General features: G+C 51.0%; 1 protein-coding gene across 2 annotated transcripts in view; it reads right to left on the reverse strand.

Moving 5' to 3' along the window:
* Window positions 1-21995, reverse strand: part of LOC123769480 (5'-3' exonuclease PLD3) — a 113131-nt gene that overhangs the window by 59404 nt on the left and 31732 nt on the right. For both annotated transcript variants that reach the window (XM_045760606.2, XM_045760607.2), the window contains one exon: window positions 14903-15123. In XM_045760606.2, coding sequence (XP_045616562.1) covers window positions 14903-15123 — 221 coding nt within the window. The remainder of the gene's footprint in view (window positions 1-14902; window positions 15124-21995) is intronic.

Genomic DNA, 21995 nt, shown 5'->3' on the forward strand with positions numbered 1-21995 from the left:
TATTTATTCATTTAAATATTTACAAGAAAATAAAATGGGATTTAACAGAACTTAAGGCGCACATGTTAGTCATCATACAGCGTGTCAACCCCCACGTTTTGACACATGTCGTTCACATGACACAGGTCGTTCCAAGAAGTACAAACGACGAAGAAGTACGACTCAAAACATGTGGAGGAGAGTTGGGGAGGCTAGCGTGAGGTAGGGGAGGGGGTGGCCAGGAAGGAGGTCACATACATGTGATTTCTCTTTCCAGTCTTGCCCACCCACCCACCTGCCTGCATGCCCAACTATGCACCTGCCTGCATAACCAACCCACCCACCTGCTAACCCACCCACCTGTTCACCCATCTCCCTGCTTACTTGTTCACTCACCTGAATGCTTGCCCACCCACCCACCTGTTCATCCACCTGCCTGATAGCCCACCCACCCACCTGCCTGCTTGCCCACCCACCCACCTGCCTGCTTGCCCACCCACCCACCTATTCACTCACCTGAATTTTCGCCCACCCACCTACCTGTTCACCCACCTAGGTGCTCGCCCACCCACCCACCTGTTCACTCACCTGCCTGATAGCCCACCCACCCACCAGCCTGCTTGCCCACCCACCCACCTGTTCACTCACCTGAATTCTCGCCCACCCATCCACCTGTTCACCCACCTGAATGCTCGCCCACCCACCCACCTGTTCACCCACCTGCCTGCAAGCCCACCCACTCACCTGTTCACCCACCTGCCTGCACAGACCTGCCAACCCACCCACCTGTTCACCCACCTGCCTGCTTGCCCACCCACCTGTTCACCCACTTACCTGATAGCCCACCCACCCACCTGTTCACTCACCTGCCTGCTCACCCACCCACTTGCCTGCTCAAACCTGTTCACCCACCAAACCCATCTGCCTGCCATCCACCCATCCAAAACCTACCTGCCTGAACCCACCTATCCCTGCCTGCCCACCCACTTTTCCCTGCCCACCTACTAGCTAGGCAGCTAACCACCCATCCAGCTGCCACACACTAATTAGTGTGTGTCAATTCAAATCATGATTGAGGTATAAAAATTGTTGGAAATGTTCTCTATTGGACTCAAGAGGTGAAAAAGTATGTTAATCCGGAAAAGTGATAATCCGGCTGGGGGTCCTTTCCATATAGTCCGGATTAGAGAGTGGATACAGTACTGCACAGTCACAGACTCTGCAAACAACAGCGGACAAAAGGGCGAAATCAACCTAAGAGCCAGGGCCCAAGCAAATTCCAAAGAAGCAGCGAGCATCGCCAGCCGACACACAAGACAGGAAGCAAAAAACAACGAAACCGCATCCCTCAGGATCGGCACGAACAGCTTCAACAACGTAGATGACGCATGCATCGCCGAGAGCAACACACCAGATCCAGAGGAGGCCCCAAGCACCTCCACATCCTCCTCAAGCCAGTCCGAGGACAGCTCGAGCAGGGAAAAGAAATGCAAGGCCGAAGCCTTCCGGACAGGCCCCCAATTACTATTACGTTGTAGGTCGTAATAATATTATTTATTATGTTGTTGTGGGTCGGTAGATTGTCTCTTCTGGACAACCCACCAAACCCTCTGTAGAGTGTTTACACTTTTATCAGGAGATCACCCTGTGTGCTCCTGGCACTTGGAGAGGGTCTCAGCATCACACGTTTAGGGGATGCGGCTCCATAACTCCTTCTGCAGTTCATGACTTGAGCTACACGCCTCCCAACTTATTCTTCAGTTGAGACATCTGTCCACTTCCTTCCTCTTGAAGGTATATCAAACAGGGGATCTTCTTCACCAGGGGCTCAAACGGAGCACGCCCTCCCCTCACGATTTCAATGAAGGGAGGACGGGAGGGGAGGATTTCAATTGGACTCCAGTGGTACTACACTGCCGTTTCCACAGAAACATGTGAGACTTCACTGCTCCTCTTCTCACAGTATGAGATCCAGTTCCTCACTATGGGGCTTGCTCTTCCACAGAGTACAACATCTACCCCTACAGTCTTGAAGTTCCAATCATCAACTTCTTCTCTGACCTCAGAGTACTCCCATCAACTCATTCCTCAAGACAAACCTGCAACCCATTGACATGCCAATAAAAATGTTCCTCTGCAAACATATAATGAAAATAAACTACATAATAAATGTCTCCACTCGACATTCCTCTGACTCCTGCCTGCCGTGAGGACTCCCCCACGCCCGAGCAGGTTCATTCTCCACTTCCCGGGGTGGCCCGCCTGACCCAGGCTGCCAGCTGGTCAGTCACCTGCAAGCTATCGCCAGGAGAGGATGTGCTGCTCGTCCCCCTCAGCTGGTCCTCCCATCTTCTCTCTCTTATTTAGGCTTTCTGCCTTAACACAATATGTCTAATATCTCAATAAACACGTCCTATGGTCGCTGGGCACACGACCAATTGCAGACAATCACTGTAAACTGTTTAAAATGCTTACCACAGAATTTGGTTCGCTCACTGGTCCTCACTGGCCGGGCAGCGACACTCAGGGCGCCTCAGGCTACCCACAGAACTGCTTTAACTGCTCCACAACACCTTCTGCAATTCATGACTTGAGCTGACATGCCTCCCAACTTATTCCTCAGTTGAGACGTCTGTCCACTTCCTTCCTCTTGAAGGTATATCAAACAGGGGATCTTCTTCACCAGGGGCTCAAATGGAGCACGCCCTCCCCTCATGATTTCTTCAACTCAAGTGAGCCCAAGCTTCTCCGAGGTAAGCCTCACACCTCCAGCAAACTCTCCACATCTCTTGACCAGTCACTTATCTATATTCTGATTCACTGCCCATACTTGCAATCCGTCTGTCAAATTTAACCCAGTGTTTAACATTATATATTCAGGTCTATGTCTCCTTGACCTTTTAGTTAGGTCAGGTCTTGCAGAATAACTCTCAAGGGGGAAAACTCGTTTCTCCTGCAGGCTGAGATCATAACAATACATAATAAACATCATGGGCACGAGGGTAAACCACAGGCTGGCTAGACTTAATGACACTGTGGACAACCTGAGACACGCAAGCCCTGGAACAGGGAACCTGGGAAACCGGATCTACCCAGAGCGCGCCCACCGTCACAGAAACAGCAGCCCACAGGTTGTGGTGTAAAGCTGCCACCGGACAAAACACGTCACGCATCTTCCGCCTAACCAAGCATCCTCAACCAATGGACCCCTCTGGAAGCCTGCCATCTCATTCTTCACCACAAAAGAAAGAGAACGCTGCAAAGGAACAAAACAACCATCTGGACCAAATGAACATAACCCATGGTGGTGAAGAAGAGCATGAAGCTCACCCAACCTGACCCCAAGAGGTCAAGGCCAACAAAAACAAGGCCTTCCAAAAGCAATCATGAACCAAGGGGGCCACCACAAAGCAAGGAGAAGAAAGAAAGGAAAGAACTCGATCCAAAGACCAAGCAGGCTCAAGCAGCACATGAGCAGGCCGGTGGTGAAAAACACACAAGAGAGCTTGTGGAACAGAGCGGAAGTGACATCCACCATGAACGCAAGCTGGAGTAACTCCACTAACGCCACATGATAAGAAGCAACAGTATTAGGCATGAGATGCCAAACCAGAAAAAGCCAAGAAAGACATGATAAAACAACCTGGACCGCAACTGACGAAGAGAAAGAAGAGGACAGAAAGGTCTCTAGGAAATACCATACTTTCGCCAAGACGAAAAGTGCAGGTGGGACACCATTACAGATGCCACTAGAGAACCATACAAATGGTGATACACACACGTCAGAAATGCCAGACAAGTAGTGCGGAGCAGTAAGGGAAACCAGCAAGGTTACTCACAGTCCGACCTGCTGAAAGAGGCGGAGCCACTGGAAAAACACCCAGGTTTGGACAACAAGCAAGCAGCGCCCGAAACCAAGGCTGGACCAGCCACCATGAAGCCAGGAGAATCAGACTCCCTGATATTAATCCAGCCGCTCCAGAACCCGGAACAACAGGCAGACTGGGGAAAAAGAGGTATAGGCACCATCATCTCAACCAGATCCGGCGAAGAGTCTACTTCGAGTCCTCGCAGTCAGGTAACTCTCCACGTACAATGGGAGATGCCAAGACCACACTGACACTTAGAGGTCCACCTCCGGGCACTTGCACGTCTGGCAAAGCCAAAGAAGGAGGCAGCATCGACTGGCCACTCCATGGAAAGAGGAATGAAGCAAGACATCTGCCAGAACACTGACACCTGTGAACGTGAACAGCATTGAAAGCTAAACTCCGAGAACTCAGCAGCGGAGCTACCCAAAGCGGCCAGCCCCAAGGAGCCACAGACCGAAGAGTCCATGGTTGAGACAACGAACCACGGGGAAGCAGTCCGAATAGAGCCGGATCACCAAGCCCCGAGGTAGCCGAGTTCGTCACAGCATCTGCCACACCGCCGCAAACTCCCGCACCGGCCTGTGAGCCCAACATGTGAAAAGCCACCCCTCCAATGTCCCTGGGCTTACAGATGAGTACTGGTCACAAAGCCCCAACCAAGACGACGAGAAATCTGGAAACACATTGAGTGGGAAAAGAGGAAGGCGCAATGGCACCGAACCCCCCAAAAAACAAAAAAGAAGCTGGTGATGCAGCAACCACCACAAGGATACCAGGGAACAAACTCAGCAATTGTGAGAGCAGTGAAAGAGGCTGCTCTGAAGATACCAGAAAAGCCTCCAAAGCCAAACCCTGCCCTGTGGATAAACCAACAGAGCAAAGTTCAGGCTCCCGCACAGCTGCTCAAGCAACCATCGAGTGACCCGGGTCTCCTTCAAAAACAGCTGAAGGTAGAACTGCAACCAGAACAGAGCTGCAGGAGAGCAAGAAAGGGACGCAGTCCGAGAATCCCACACTAGGCCCAGCCAAGTCCGAACCTAGGACAGAACTAACTGGGACTTTCGCCAACTTAACAGGAACCTGAACCCGGCAAGCTGGGAAAGAACCAGAACCCCCAGCTAGCAAACAAGCAGACCGGCAGGGAGCCCACACCAATCCGTCGACAAGGCAGGCTGCCAGCCAGAAAGACACCCGAACCTCGGAATGCACTCGATCAGTGGAAGAGGAGCCAAACTCAAACTAAACCGGATCCAACACAAAGGAATAAACCGGGTTTCGCATGAGCTATGTACCAAGGGTCTCCCGAACCTCCATAGGGTTAAGCCAAGAGAAAGAAAACTTCTGAAAAGACTATTCCAAGGAATCCAAACCTTGGAAACCTTGGAAGCACCCGGAATCAAACCTGGGGAAGAGCCCTATCTACCGCATTTGCTGGCGGATACGATGCACAATACAGTATATAATTTTTTTTTAAATGAGCCCCATGTCTAAAATGGCTGTAATACGGATGGTATACCGAGCGCCATAGACAAGAGAACCAGACGAGCATATAGGACAAGGTAGTTAGGCGCCAAATTGGTGCCAAGAAGAAGAAAATGAAAACCAAGCCAATGACCTCAGACTGTGAACACAGGACAGAGGGAATACTACACAAAAGTACAGGTACCACAGTTTCTTGACAATCGAGAGACGGGACCAAAGAGCCAAAGCTTAGCAACCTCCCCCCCCCCCCCCAAGCACAACTAGACCAGTACAACTAGACAAATATAGTTTCGGACAAAAGACAAGACAACCCTGGGAACACAGGATTGGGAGACACGACCACCACCCACAATTCCTCAAGGAAACAGATAGGGTAGAGAAAAAATTGGATGAAGTAACACAGTTGGTACACCCATACTAAGACACAGGTGGAAACTGAGAACCCAAAAGAACTCCAGAGATATTAGAAAGAACTTGGCCAGTGGCAGAGTAGTAAGGAAATTGAATGTAGGAGGCAGTGAGGTAGTTGAAGATGACACCATACACAAGATCAAACTTAGATATGAAAGTGCTCGAGAGACTCAGGAATGTGTACACTAGTAGAAAGACGGGTGAGAGACAGGTCCAAAGAGCTGAAGCACAAACCTTGCAAGCACAACTACACGAGTACTATCTCACCAAAACCACAGACGATACATCGGCAGTGATGAGGGAAGCTCACACCAATTCACGTACCTCCCCCACCTATTTCATAGCAGACATAACCCACCTGTGAATGAGTAACAATCAAATCCAAGTATGTAAAACCCCAGTAGGGCAGCTCCGGAGCCTCCAACCAGGCAATCAACCTTGCCAGTTGCAAGAAGAAGAATCGAGCATGCAAAGCGGCCACCGGCTGATCCCTAATATCATCAGATAAGGGATGAGTAAATTAAAGCACAAGCAGGGAACAAGTCCCGCAAGACTCCGAGTCGTAGGTGTCCCCGACCCAACAGGCAGCATGACTGAGGCAGTACGGATGATGATCTCCCTGAAACAGGGGCGATGAACAACCTTCATCTTCTAACAAGACGAGAGTTGATTCGGAAGAAGTATCCATAGTACGACCAAGCCCACAGACCCATAGATTGAAGTAACCCTACGGGAAGCGCAGGCACTGGAGCCAGCTAAGCTGGTAGAGCCCTGTCTGTTAACAAGCAATTTGACCACCAGTAGTAGCTTTGAAACCTCAGGGGCCACAGAGGAAGACTACCAACACAACCTAGGTAGGCCTAATCAGAAGCTAAACAGACCACCTCTGTCAAAACAAGGTGAGAACACTGGAAAATGAAAAAGTTATGAAAAGAAAATCTCTGAAGACCCACAGCAAACTGGTAGTCAGAGAGAAACGTCTGTCACCGCTGTTGCGAGCTAAACCAGCCACAGTGCACCCACAACCCAGCCAAAACACTCACGTACCCGGAGCAAGACGAAAGCTCAAGCCCCCCCGATATACCCCATGGGCAAAGACAATCTCAAGCGACGAAGTCCTCAAACGGGGAGCGATTCCCGAACACTCCAAGGAAGATAACCCTGATACGAAGGGCAGTACTCAGAGCACCTAGGGAAGGTCGCCCTAGATGCATGCAGCTCCTGTACTCTAAGACACCTGGCCACCACACAACACCACAGCTGGAACAACCACACAACACCACAGCTGGAACAACTACACAACACCACAGCTGGAACAACCACACAAAGCAAAATGAAGACCAGGAACTTGAAGCCAAAGGTGACCTATCCAACCACCAGCACATCAGTTTAAGAACTGGTGTGGTCCCACCTTCCTGGGGTAGCACTCCCACTAATGAGCACGAGTACTAGTTACTTGACGTGTTGCTGGCTTGGTTTCTTTAGAGGAGAGAGATTTTAATCTTTTAGGATGTAGATTGCACAGGTTAACCAGACAGTGGTCTGTTTTGATTCACCTACCTTTCTGAGTCCTTCCCCAGTCGATGGCAACTATGACATACTGTACTTTAAATGTAAAGTGCACATAGACCATTGCTCCATGTGCCTCTCTGAGAGGGCCAGGTTCTGGCTCATGGTCTGCGGTAGGCAAAGGACTCCTGTGACTGATGACCCCAAACTAATAAAGCACTACATCAGTTCAGATAGCTTCAGGGAGACGACGAGGCTCCCCACAGAAAACAAAACAAAAAAAAACAGCCTTGAATGTAAAAAAACGCCTTTTTCTGGGTGAGTCCCGGAAGGTCCCTGGAGCTTACTAGGCTGATAATGCTAATTTCAGACTTTGGCATCAGTCATGTGTATGGAGTTCTTATGGGCCTACCAGGGACCACGAGCCAGAACCTGGCCCCCCTCTAGAGAGGCAAGGGGAGCAATGGCCTATAGAAACCCCTGTGTAATTGGAAGCATTCTATGTCTGCCATTCGACCGGGTTAGACACCCAGAAAGGTAGGCGTCCCAAAACAAACCCCTATTCTGGTGAAAATTGCAACCAAAAGCCGAACAAGTGGATAGAACTCCCCAAACAAAAACGAGCAAAGTAGTATGACGTCGTTTGTCGTCACGCCACTGTCTGCACAGCCCCCCTTCCCCGGGAGGGGGAAGGGGCAAGGGGGAGCCTCAGACCTACCGCACAAGTGATCCACACCCCAGTTCTGAAGCTGGATGTCAAAAACACGCAAAAAAAAACGCAGACCGGAGGGAGGGAGGGATGCCAGGGAGCCTTCGGGACTCACCCAGAAAAAGGCGTTTCATTACATTTAACGCTGGTTTTCTGGGGGGAGGGAGCCCCTACGGCTCCCCGGAGCTAACTACCCACAGAGGAAAGAATAGGGACTTACCCGGGAGGCGGTTGCTGCTCACTCCTCAACCCGAAGTCGAGACAACTGGCTGCATCCGCCGACCCAAAGCGACACAAGGCCCGACTGGGCCCAGGAACGTTTACAAGGTTACGAGCAGCCAGGACCCTGTTCGACCACCAAAATCCCCGCGCCCGAATGTCAGCCCAGGACATATTGCCAAAGAAGGCAGCAAGAGCAGTGAACTTGTGGATGTCATGGGCACGGGGATAGACCGCAGGCTGGCTAGCCTTAATAATCCTGCGGACGACCTGGAGACCCGCACCCTCGAACAGGGAAGAAGGTAATCTGGATCAACCCAAAGCTCATCCACGGACACAAAAGCCATGGCGCAAATAACGGCGGAGAGCTGCAACCGAACACAAAACATGATGCACCCCCGGCCGAACCAACCAAGCATCCTCTTCTTGATAGTAGGTGCAGTTTGCACGAAGGGTTTGTCCTCCCGATGACTGCACCAGTACAGATGTTGGTAGAGGCGTTTATGTTGAGGATGATAAGAGTTTCAAAAGTGCTTGTTGCGTTGTGCTGTAGACAGAGGAGATGGCAACTAAAACAGAGGTGTATGTTAGAGGGAGACTTGCCGCACCGTAGGGCGGTGTGTTGTGTTTATGGCGTCAGCTGATCTTGGGGCTGCGACGAGGCATTTGTTTTCTGTGTTTCGCTGTTGGTGGCGCCAGGTATAAATGTGGCACGGGTCAGATGTGACCCAATTTGTTGGTCGACTGGAGATATTTAGTCAGTGCTTTGACTATTTGGTATTTTTCTTGTAACGAGTGGTTCACCGCCTCCTAATATATGCTCGATGGTAAAGGGTATTTTAAGCGAGATAAGTACTTGTTTGTTCAACCAAGCATCAACAACCTAAGGGCCCCTCCAGAATGCAGCAGTCTCATTCCTCGCCAGAAAAAAAGGAGAAAGGCTGCAGACGAACAAAACGATCACCCCGACCGAAGGAGCAGAAACCTCTGCGCCGGAGGAGAACATGAAGCTCACTCACCCGACCCCCAGAGGCCAATGCCAACAGGAAAAAGAGCCTTGGAAAAACAATCCAAAACCGAGGGGGCCACAACACAACAAGGAGAAGAAAGGAAAGAGAGCACTCTATCCAAAGACCAGGACAGCTCAGGTGGCGCATGAACAGACCGGAGGTGAAACAACGCCCGAGACAGCTTGCGAAACGGCGCAGACGTGACATCAATACTGAAAGCAAGCTGAAGGGGCTCCGCCAGCACCGCATGACATGAGGTGACAGTGTTAGGCATAAAAAGACGGTCCTGAAACAACCAAGAGAGAAAGAACACCACCACCCTACCAGAAAGTGAAGTACAGCGACGAAGACGCAAGAAGACCCGGAAGGACCTCCAGGAAACTTCATACTGCCGCCGAGACGAAGCCCGCAGGTGGGACACTAATAAGGAAGCCATCTGATCATCATAGAGATGATGATAAACTCGAAGTCAAAAATACCATACGCGAAGACTCGAGGAGAAGATCGAACCACCCACGTGACGAACCGGGCCGATCTGTTGGAAGAGGCGGAGCCGTGAAAAAACCTCCGGGTTCGGACACCGAGCAAGTACTGTAGTGCCCAAAACCACGGCTAGGCCGGCCACCAAGGGGCCAAGAGGACAACTCTCCCCTGGTAAGTCTCTAAGCGAGTCAGGACCTGGAGCAACAGCTGAACCAGGAAAAAAGAGGTACAGGAACCCCTACCGTGACCAGTCCTGCCGAAAGGCGTCGACCCCGATGGCCACGCAGTCGGGAAAAGGCGCCACATACAGGGGAAGGCGCCACGACCACGCCGATGTGAAAAGGTCCACCTCGGAATGTCCGAATGTCTGGCAAAGCCAACGGAAGGAGTCGGTGTCGACCGTCCATTCCGTGGAGAGGGGAACGAAACGAGACAGGCCGTCGGCCAAGACGTTGGACACACCCCGCACGTGAACTGCCAGGAGAGCCAAACCCCGAAAACTCGGCAGACGAATTACCTGAAGCGACCAGCGCCAAAGAGCCAAGGACCGCATCGAACCCCCTGGTTCAGACAACGAACCACCGGGGAGCAGTTCGAATCGAGCCGGATCGTTGACCCGCGGGCGACTCGAATCCTCCGAAGAGCAAACCACTCCACCACAAACTCCCGCACAGTGCTGTGGGCTCGATGGAAGGACGGACCCCATCGATCATGGCCGGCCTGGTGAGCACTGGTCACAAAGCCCCAGCCGAGAGACGATGCGTCTGTGAACACATCGAGCGAGGGCTCGGGTAGGCGCCACGGCACTGAACCCTGAAAAACCCAAAGAGAAAGCTGGCGACGCAGCAACCGACGCAAAGCCCCCGGGGTTCGAACCCAGCGATCGCGAGAGACGTTATCTTGAGATGATTTCGGGGCTTTTTTTTTAGTGTCCCCGCGACCCGGTCCTCGACCAGGCCTCCACCCCCAGGAAGCAGCCCGTGACAGCTGACTAACACCCAGGTACCTATTTTACTGCTAGGTAACAGGGGCATAGGGTGAAAGAAACTTTGCCCAATGTTTCTCGCCAGCGCCTGGGATCGAACCCAGGACCACAGGATCACAAGTCCAGCGTGCTGTCCGCTCGGCCGACCGGCTCCCTCCAGAGGCGGAAGGGACGTCCCCGAAGGAACCAGAACAGCCAACGAAGCCAAACCTGACCCAGTGGGTAGACCAGCATCGCGAAGTTCAGGCTCCCGCACAGACCCTCGAGCAACCGCCGGGAGACCTGCGAGACCCCCAGAAACAGGCACAAGCGGGACCGCAGCCACAGAAGAGACTCCGGAGGAAGAAACAAGGAATCGGTCCGAGAGTCCCACACAAGGCCCAGCCAGGTCCGAACCTGGGAGGGAACCAGATGGGACTTCCTCCAGTTCACAAAGAACCCGAGCCCAGCGAGCTGAGAAAGAACCAGGTCCCTGGCTAGCAGACAAGCAGACTGACTGGGAGCCCAAACCAGCCAGTCGTCGAGGTAGGCCAACAACTGAACACCTAACAGACGCAGACGGATCACCACGACCTGCATGAGGCACATGAAAACGCGAGGTGCCAGGTTCAAGCCGAACAGAAGACAACGAAAGTGGTAAGCACAAAGCCCCACAACAAAACAGAGCCAGTCCCTGAACCCCGGATGAATCGGGACGTGCCAATAAGCGTCCTGGAGGTCGAGGGACATCATCCAAGCACCCGGCTCCAACAGGAGCCGAACCTGGGACAGCGTGGTCATCCGAAAGGAGGGGCAATGAACCCAGGGGTTCAGACGGGACAAGTCCAGAATGAACTGCAGATCCGCGCAGTCTTGTTTCGCGACTGGAAACAGATGGGAAACACATCTGAGGGACGTCGTCGTTTCGACCACGCCCAAGCAAACCAACTCCAAGATGACCTGACAGAACGCAGGGGAAGAAGCCTGCCCTGCCAGCCCCAAACCCCCACAGGGGGAGGGGCCATCCAACCCCACCGGAGGCCGTGCGAAACGACCCGATTTGTGGGACCAGGGGTGAGCGAACAGCACAAGCCTCCTCCCATCGCCCCATCAATGGGGTGAACCGCAAAAGGGCCAGCGCCCCTTACGGGACCCCGAACCTCGCACAGAGCAAACACCGCACCAACCAGACGAAGGCGGGTCCGAAGGAGGCGCCGAACCCGAACCTGACACCAGTGGCCTACCACGACAAGAGGAACCCCGAGCCTTGGCACGACCCTTCCGGGAAGGCCCATCATGGACCCCCGGAGAACCAGCAAGTCCGACATAGGACGGCAAGAAGCCGAAGCAGCCTGAATAAACTGCGCAACAGCTGAAGCCTCAAACAAGAGGGGGCAAAAAGGGAACGAAAGCCTAAGAGCCAAGGCCCAAGCGGATTCCACAGAAGAGGCAAGCACCGCCTGCCGACACACGAGCCGGGAGGCATAAAACAGAGCCACCGCATCCCGCAAGATCGGCCCGAAAAGTTCAGCATGGCAGCCGATGAGTGAGCCACTGAGGACAAAGCGCCAGACCCTGGAACAGCCCCAAGCACCCCCACATCCTCCGTAAGCCAGTCAGAAGACAGCTCCAGGAGGGAAAAGAAGCACAAGGCAGCAACCAAAAAGCCCCGAGCGCGCAATTCTTCCACCACCAGTGCCGCCAAAAGGAGGGGGAACCTGCACATGGAGCTGAACGACACCATCATCCCGGGAAAGGGCATGAGCAAACATGCACTCATTGAGGTGCTCAAGGTCGCCCCTCAGGAAAACCTGAAGCACCGTCGAAGCCTCCCGCCACTCAAGTGTGTGGGAACGGCAGAAGGGGTGCTAAGCCTCCAAGGCAAAGACAGGACAATCCGCCAGCCAGGACGACTCCGGAACCTCGTAACGGAGCCAGAAAGGGAACGAAGTCCCAAACCTGAAAGTCGAGGGATCCACTGCCGAGGCATAATCAGGGTCACGCAGGTGGTTCGCCGCAAGGGCTACCCGCACTGCAGCAGGTTGGATGCGATAAGCTGAAAACCCCCGGAAAGACGAAACCGAAGTGCCCGGGGGAACACGAACCAAACCAGGGGAGGGGCAGACACCAAATCCAACTCGTACGCAGAGGGGGGAAAAGAAAACCCCACTCCTTGCAACAGTGAGCCCCGCTCAGAGAGTACAAAAACCCAGGCGGGGTCCAGAGGGGCCCAAGGCCCACAAGTCAGCCCCTCCCTAGCCCCAGGGTCCTCTCCAGCAGGACCCGGGGCCGAGTCCTCCCCCCAAGCACCGACCCCACTAGACAAGGCCGGCGCAGCCGTAGAAGCTGGATAGGAGGAGGCCCACTGGTCAGACCGAGAGGCTTCGGCCTAGGGAGGAGACTCGAATGCCTCCGTCGCCACACCGGAAGGGGCATTTCCCGAGGCTGCCCGAGTCTCAAGACCAACTAACCCCCTGCCCCGACTCCGAAGCCCTCAGACGTTTTGGGGCCGGAAGCAGGGTAGGGGACCAGAACGCACAACAGGAGGGGAAGGACCAGGAGGTGCGGACTGAACCAGGGTCGAAGCGACCCCCACCCCAAAGTCCAGGTCCCTATAAGCAAAACGGGGCAGCCGCGGGGCATCCAGGTGAACAACCAACCTAGCGCGTTGCAACAACCGAAACCTAGAATAAGCCTTTGGATAAGCACCTCCAAAGGATACCTGATCAACCAGGCTGTGACTCATACGTCAGGCTGCGAGCAGCCGCATCTAACAGCCTGGTTGATCAGTCCAGCAACCAGGAGGCCTGGTCGACGACCGGGCCGCGGGGACACTAAGCCCCGGAAGCACCTCAAGGTAACCTCAAGGTAGAATGCAACGCCTGTGCAGCCTGTACCCGAAGATCATCATCCATAGACTGGGTAAATTGAGTCACCAGCAAGCAACAATACTCACAGGACTCAGGGTCGAAAGTGTCACCGACCCAACAGGCTGCATGACGGAGGCAAAAACAGTGAGGGTCGACCTGACACAAGGGGACCGAACAACCCTCAAACTCGCACGAAGTGAGTTTGAGGGTTGTTCACCCCAAAACACGCACCCCGGGGTCACATCTATCGGACCCACGCATCCCCTACGGGATTCCCAGGGTCCTGAGCGTTTACTTGACGAGGACTCGCGCTCAGATAAACCCAGGCAGGGTACTGCTAACCGGTGCCCAAAACTACCAAACAAACTGTCTAAAGCTGAACCCTAGGGACGTGTACACTCACAAGGACCAAGCAGGGGGCACCACCAAGTATCAGAGTGAGGCCAAACACCAGTGGCAATTAGGGCAGAATCCCCCAGCAAGGCAAAAACAAAAAGAAAAAACAAAACCCTGCAAGAGGACAACGTACCCCAAGGAACAGAACCGGCCGCTGTGATAGGTGACAACTAGCTGCACAGCACCCTGCGGCCCCTACCAGTGCAAAAACTGCCTCTTACCCTAAGGTAAACTAGGGAAGACAAAACCCCCCAAGTACCCAAAGAGCGGCCGAGAAACTGAGCAGTAAAACGGACACACAGAGGCAGACCCCGAGGAACTTGTGGAAGGTAACCCCAAGCTCCAAGGGCAGTACTTACAAGGCACCTAGGGAAGGTAACCCTAGGCGCATGCAGCCCAAGTACTGAGGAATAACTCCTGGCTCTCGCACCCCTGGAGAACAGCAGCCACACACAAGGCACAGCGCCGTAAAAAGACCGGAGCCAGAGCACACAACCGACCCGATAGCATCAGCCTCAAGAACTGGGGTGTGAATCACCGGCGCGGTAGATCTGGGGCTCCCCCTTCCCCCTCCCGGGGAGGGGGGTGCTGCGCAGACAGCGGCGCGATGACGAATGACGTCATACTATTTGCTCGTTTTTGTTTGGAGAGTTCTATCCACTTGTTCGGCTTTTTGTTGCAATTTTCACCAGAATAGGGGTTTGTTTTGGGACACCTACCTTTCTGGGTGCCTAATCCAGTCAATGGCAGACATAAAATGCTTCCAATTACACGGGGGTTTCTATAGGCCATTGCTCCCCTTGCCTCTCTAGAGGGGGCCAGGTTCTGGCTCGTGGCCCCCGGTAGGTCCATAAGAACTCCATACACATGACTGATGCCAAAGTCTGACATTAGCATATCAGCCTAGTAAGCTCCTCGGAGCCGTAGGGGCTCCCCCCAGAAAATTACTAAACAATACTGTATCCCAGTTAGTGATACCTATTTACAGTTATACTCACCTGTATCATTAAGACGTCTAAGAATATCCTCTCCTTGCCAGGCTGAAGCCATTGGTTTCTTGGTAACATCATCATTAAGTAATGTCCAATAAAATGCAGCTATGTCAATGGACTCTTCTGCATCATCAATGAGGGATGTCCAAGCACTATAGATACTAGGATACTGGATGCTGCCTGGGCTGTAGGTCAGATTCTCAGGAATACTTTCAACCAATCGAAAGCTGAAAAGTTAAACTTGCCCGAATAAAACAAAACAATTATAATAATTATTGATGATTGCCCAATATAGGCACTCAGTGCTTGCATGTGCCAGCAAAAAGGGACCAGGCATTAATGGTACTGGGCAGATATGGTTTCCTTGTCAATTATAAGCTGCAAAATAATACTGTATGAAGCCTCAAGTCCTGAGAGTAGTGGATAAATCTAGCACTGAACATAATGAAATGCTGAGAATCTCCAAATCTTGGGTACATCATCACAATCCAAGATTCAAAGTGGGCCCCCTCAACAGAGGCAAAGGGAGTCTAGAGGTACTAGACTGCCACAGTAATCCCGAGGGAAGACCATCAGATAGTAACATAATAAAACAAGTAACTGCATGGACAACACTGGCAACCCTGACAAACAACCCACGTTGAATATAATGAAACGCCAGTTTCTGGGTGAGCCCAGGAGGCTCTCAGAAGCTATCCGAACTGATATAGTGCTATTTTAGTCAGGGTCATCAGTCACAGTCTTTTACCCTAATGGGGGACCATGAACCAGAACCTGGCTTCCTCAGAGAGGTGCAGGGAGCAATGGTCTATTGAGCACTTTATATTTAAAGCATGTCATAATTGCCATTGACTGGGAAAGGATCCAGAAAGATAGGGGAATCGAATCAGACCACTGTCTGATTACATTATACATGCTACATCCTCAAAAGAGCAAAATATCTCTTCCAAAAAGAAAACAAACAAGTAACACATCATCCAACTACCTCCCTCCTCATTAGCACTAACCCCCCCCCCCACCTCTTGGGGAAGGGAAGCTACCCTGGGCGAACCAGCAGCCCACCATCCCAGTTCTTGAACGATGAAAGCCGCCAACCAAAGGGAGGGAGGGTGTTAGGGAGCCTTCGGGGCTCACCCAGAAACTGCCATTTCATTACATTCAATGTTGGTTTTCTGAGGGCAGCCCCGTTGGCTCCCTGAAGCTAACTACACAGAGAGAAGACAAACCAGACCAGCAGAAAAACGTCTACTGCAAGAGTCTCGATGTCGGAAAACAACACTACGTACAAGGGGAGACGCCAAGACCACGCAGATACAAAGAGGTCCACCTCTGGGAGCCCACATGTCCGACAAAGCCAAATGAAGGAAATGGTATCGACCGTCCACTCAGTGGAATGAGGAAAAAAGCTGAACAGGCCGTCCACCAAGATGGTGGACACTCCCCAAATGTGAATGGCGTGGAGAGCTAAGCCCCAAGAACTTGGCAGAAGAGCCATTCGAAGCGACCAGCCCCAAAAAGCCACAGACCGATGAGAAACCCTCCCCCCCCCCTTCCCTCCCCAGTTGAGACAATGAACCACAAAGGAAGCAGTCCAAATGGAGCTGGATCATCAAGCCTTGATGAAGCCGAATCCACCGCAGAACCTGCCACACAGTTGCACATCTCCCGCAACATACTGTGAGCTCGAAGGAAGGACGGGCCCTAATGCCCCTGACCGGACTGGTGAGCGTTGGTCACAAATTCCCAACCAAGAGACGAGGTGTTCGTGAACACATCGAGAGAGGGAAGAGGAAGGCGCCATGGCACTGATCCCCAAAAAAACTGAAGAGGAAGCCGGTGACACAGCAACCGGGCCAGGGACACCATGGAACGAACCCGGCAATTGCAAAAGCAGCGAAAGAGGCCGCCCTGAAGATACCAAAACAGTCTCCGAAGCCAAACCCTGCATTGCAGATAAACCAGCAGAGCAAAGTTCAGGGTCCCACATAGCTGCTCAAGCAACCGCCGAGTGACCAGAGTCCACCCCAAAAACAGCCAAAGGCAGGGCTACAACCGGAGCAAGCCCACTGGAGGGAGAGAGAGACGGACGCAGTCCAAGAATCCCACACGAGGCCCAGCCATGCTTAAACCTGGGACGGAACCAACTGGGACTTCTGCCAGTTCACCAGGAACCCGAAGCCGGCAAGCTGTGAAAGAACCAGTTCCCTGGCTAGCAGACAAGCATACTGACTGGGAGCCCACACCAACCAGTCGTCCAGGTAGGCCAAAACCTGAAGACCTAGCAGAAACAGATGGGCCACCACGACCCAATTCAAGCTCATGAAAACGCGAGGTGCCAGATTCAATCAGAACAGAAGACAACGAAAGCGTTAAGCTTGTCACCCTACCACAAAACCTAACCAATCCCAGAACCTCCAGATGGATAGGGGTGTGCCAATATGCATCCTTGAGTTTCAGAGAAATCATCCAAGCACCCAGACCGAGAATGAGCCAGACCTGGGACAACGTGGCCATCAGAAAGGAGGGAAAAGGAATTAAACGGTTCTGATGAGATAAGTCTAGAATATACCAAAGATCTACACAGTCTGTTTCGGACCTGGAAAGAAGCAGAAAACCCACTTGTGAGACGAGGTCGTTTTTGACTATGCCCAAGCAAACCCACTCCGAGATGACCCGACAGATGGACATGGAAGAGGCTACCTAACGCCACCGAAGGCCAGAAGAAATAGCCCAAAAAGCCCCTGAATATTGGGACCAGGTGCAGGCAAAAAGAGCCAGCCTCCACCCATCGCCCCATCAACGAGGCAACGTGCCGTTGATGGGGCGCGCCCCGTCAAAGTCTGAAATAGGATGGCAACTGCCCAAAGCCGCCAACAGGGAACTGGGCTACACTGTCCTCCAAGAAAAGCAGGGTACAAAACACCGAAGAAGATTGAAGAGCCAGGACCCAAGCTGAATCCAAAGACAGAGCAAGCACAGAATGCCGACACGCGTGACGAGAGGTGAAAAATGTAGAAACAACCTTCCGGATGCGGTGGTTTGCTTCTCCCTGAGAAGCAAACAACTTCAGCAAGGCCGACAACGCAGCAGCAGCCAACAGCACCTGAACACCAGCCAAAGGCTCCTCACCCAACGCCCTCACATCCTCTGAAAGCCAACCTGAAGACAGCTCCAGAAGACCAAAGAAAAGCAAGACCGAGGCCAAAAGACAGTGAATCCAAAGAGTATCAACCCTCAAAGCAGCCAAAAGAATGGGAATCTGAGCATTCAACTGCACCAGACACACATCATGAGGAAGCACAGGGGTGAAGAGGCACTCACTGAGAAACTCAAGCGAGCCCCCTAAGGAAACCTGCAGATCCGAAGAAACCTCTCACCACTGCGAGTGTGCAGGTACGAAAAAGGCCAGGCCAAGCCCCAAGAGAGAAGAAGGGGCAATCTGCTAGCCAGGAAGACTCCAGAACTTCATAATGCACCCAATAAGGGGAAGAAGAACCAAATTCAAACAAAGTCGGATCCATCACAGAGGCGTAAACTGGATCTCGCAGGAGGTACACACCAAGGGCCACCCAGAAACGAACCCGGGAGGGGAAGGGAGCCACTGTGAGAAGTTAGTTTTACTAGCTATCTTAAATGGGCGAGAGAGTGCATAGCGCCATTTGTAAGTCCTCAACGTGCACCAGAGTTCCATGCACTAAATAGATTTTCCTTATTAGGAAACTTGTCCCTTCCTTGTTGGCTATCCTGTGACAGTTCTTGTCCCCGGGAGTCCAGTGGTACCACGCTGGCCAACGTGTGTACCTCCAGTCAGCAATTACAGCAAGGTGTAACATGAAGTACAGCTAGAAATCCAGGGGATGAAATATCCAGGTTTTAGAGTTTGAAAGTATTCTGGCCATCTTGTGGTCAAGAGGGTTAAGACCCTTCCTACTGTCACGTAAACAACAAGACCTGTCCTGTGGTGTCATGGCATCACACCACCCTGAGCCAGGGCTCCGATTGGTGTATGCCTCCGTGCCTTGTACCGGATTGGCTTATTTTGAAGAACAAGGAAGTATTGAGAGGGAGCAGCCTGGTGCCAGGGGTCCCATGCTGTTCCCGGCATTCTGAAAGCACTCGCCACCCAGAGAAGATGGTGATATTTGCAGCTATCGACCAGCAGCTCAAATATCCATCTAACGCGACATTTATAGTAAACATCTTTATCTACAAAGGGTCACCTATCGCCCAGAATCCAACACCAGAGTAGGGGATTTGATCTGATAATTGAGTGTAACAAATGAGGAAGATCTGTGCTCACCACGTAATCACTGCAGATGCAACTAGACTGCAGTGTTAAGATCCATGTTTATCTCCTTTATCAGTCAACAAGCATTGATTTTACAGTGTGCTGTAAATTTCTCCGAGTGAGATAGCTGTATTTTCGACATATTTGTAGACTTGAGTGTTTGCCATTGAAACACCATTCCCCCCCACTCATGAGTTACACCTGTGTGTTGCCACCCAGTATGATATGATACATATGATACGTCGCACCTGCCACTTGGTTTCACACCACGTGCACCCAGTGTATTCCTCGTATCTTGCATGTAACCACATGCGATCCAAGTGCTGAAGCTCCTACACCTTCCAGCTGTGTGATTATTACTCTCATGTACCACGTGCGGTCGGAGCCGGAGTGTTTACACCTGCCACCCGGTGTATCTTATAGTTACTTGCATGATAACCACATGCGTAGATTGCTGGAGAATTCATCGAAGCATCTACAAGAGGTCAACATTGTATGGATGCATGGTTTGAGTGACAAGGCCAGTCTTTAAGTGAGTATGTATACAGTATTTCCCTTTTGTTATCGTGTTTTCCTTGTGTTGTTCTAGCGTCAATCAGCCGACTAGACGTTGTCTCGCATCGCATGAAATGGGTGTGAGGAACGATTGAAGAAACACTGAACAGTCATCGATTACAGCCATCTGTGTGACTCCTGTAATTCGTCACTGCACGAATGTATGTGTTACACACCACACATTCAGCAAATTGTGTTACCGATTGTACATGTGATTGTACAGTTTAAATTATACCATAATGATTATTCATTTATACTGATGCCTGTGTAATACTGTTTTGTTTTCTCTTTCCAGAGAACCAGTGAAAGTGTAAGTCATTTGAATGGGTTCTCTATGTGATACCCTGTGATTATTTTATGAGATGCTCATTTGATTATTTTGTTTTGTGTCATAAGTGAAGGGTTGTACTTAGTGTAATTGGACAAGTGTTATCTTGTTACTGGTTCGTTGTGTGACAAGCAGTAATTATTGGTAATTATTATTAACCCTTAAACTGCGCATGGCGTATATATAAGCCATGAGTAACATGTCCCACAGTGCGCATGGCGTACATATACGCCATAGGGTGCCAGGCACGATTCAAATGGCCCGCGGCTACACGGGGTTCACATTAGCTTCCTCAGGGCTCTTGTAAACAGACGCCATTTTTTTTAAAAATCGTGGGCAATATTCTCAGGTGTGAGAATATTGTACTGTTGCCAAAGTACTGTTGGAGCAACCAAGGCTGGTGCATGTAGCATGAGCAAACAGCATTGCTGTTCAGCTTGTGACCACAGCATCGCCGAAAAATGTCAAAATAAATATATAATTGCTATTGTTTAGCGATGACAATATTACAGATAACCCCTGATTGTGATATAAATAACCAAGGTTGTGATAATAGCAGGATTGTTGTAATAATTAGTGCTGTGGGAGGAGTGATGCTGAGGGACGGAGGGAGATTGCATCTTTACTGACTGTGTAGTCACCTGTTATTGTCTGCATTCACCATACCAGCTGAGTGGTTCTCTATGGTGAACACAAATGTAGATACTTATATATAATGTGTGTATTAGTGTAATAACAGCAAAAGGATTATGCTGGGAGGAGCCATTTGGGTGACGGAGGTGACGTCGTCTGCATGATTTGTGTAGATGTGCAGAGGGTGGCCACTATGCTCTTTGGGCACTCTACAAGCTTAGGTGTACAGTTACGGTGCATACAACATGTAGATACTTATATATAATATGTGTATATAGTGTAATAATACTGCATACAGTATTGTTGGGGGAGAAAGTTTAGTGCGTGTGACCTTGAATGAGTGAGGGAGCCGCCAGCTGACTGTGTGTATAGCGACAACTCTTAGTGCCTGAACTAACTATATCAGCTTAGTTGTACAGTTGTGTTGAACAAAACATGTTGATTCTTATATATAACGTCTGTATATTGTGAATAAAATATAAAACAGGATGGTGGGAGGAAAAAGTGGGCGAGTGAGGCGTTGTTGAGGGAGTGGCAATGAGTGGCTGGCTGGTGTGTGGCAGTCACTCCTCGTTGCTTTTCGACTCACTACCAACTTAGTGGTTCGTTATGGTGAACAAAACATGCAGATACTTATATATAACCTGTGTATCGAGAGTAATAGCAGCAAAACTATTTGTTTATTGTTTTATGAACATAATAATTGAATCACTAATATGCACACCATACTTTTGAGCATAGCGATTATTCACCACTTTTATTATATAAATATATTACAATACACACTATTGAATAATATTACTGCAAAAAAAACTAAGAAAAAATAAATCAGAGACATAGAAATAATTAAATGATAATATCTCTGTGGCAACTCCCACTTGTCAGTGCGGGTGACGCTGACCGGCTCTGACGACCGCTCTGTCAATGCCCACTTTTTGCCAATTTCCTCGGTCAATTGAGCCCAAAATGTCACCTACGATTTTTTTTTTTTATTTTTCCCGTGCTCAGGGAACACAAATTAACATTTTAACCCTTAACATGCTCGGGGTTTAATATCCTGTCATCCCCACAGGCGCATGTCATTTTGAGAAAAAAAAAAAATTATTTTTTATTCCTAACCTGTTAATTTGTGTTCACTGATCACGGGAAAAATAATAAAAAAATCGCAAGTGGCATATATTGCCCGCTATAGGGCGGGGAAGTCTGGCAAATTATAGGCGCTGACTCAGCGTGCGTCCCAGGCGGTCTGTTGCTCGCAAGCTGTCAAGCCGGAGTTGCCACAAAGAGATAATTAC

This window comes from Procambarus clarkii, chromosome 63 (genome assembly GCF_040958095.1).
Source record: "Procambarus clarkii isolate CNS0578487 chromosome 63, FALCON_Pclarkii_2.0, whole genome shotgun sequence".
Taxonomy (NCBI): Eukaryota; Metazoa; Arthropoda; class Malacostraca; order Decapoda; family Cambaridae; genus Procambarus; species Procambarus clarkii.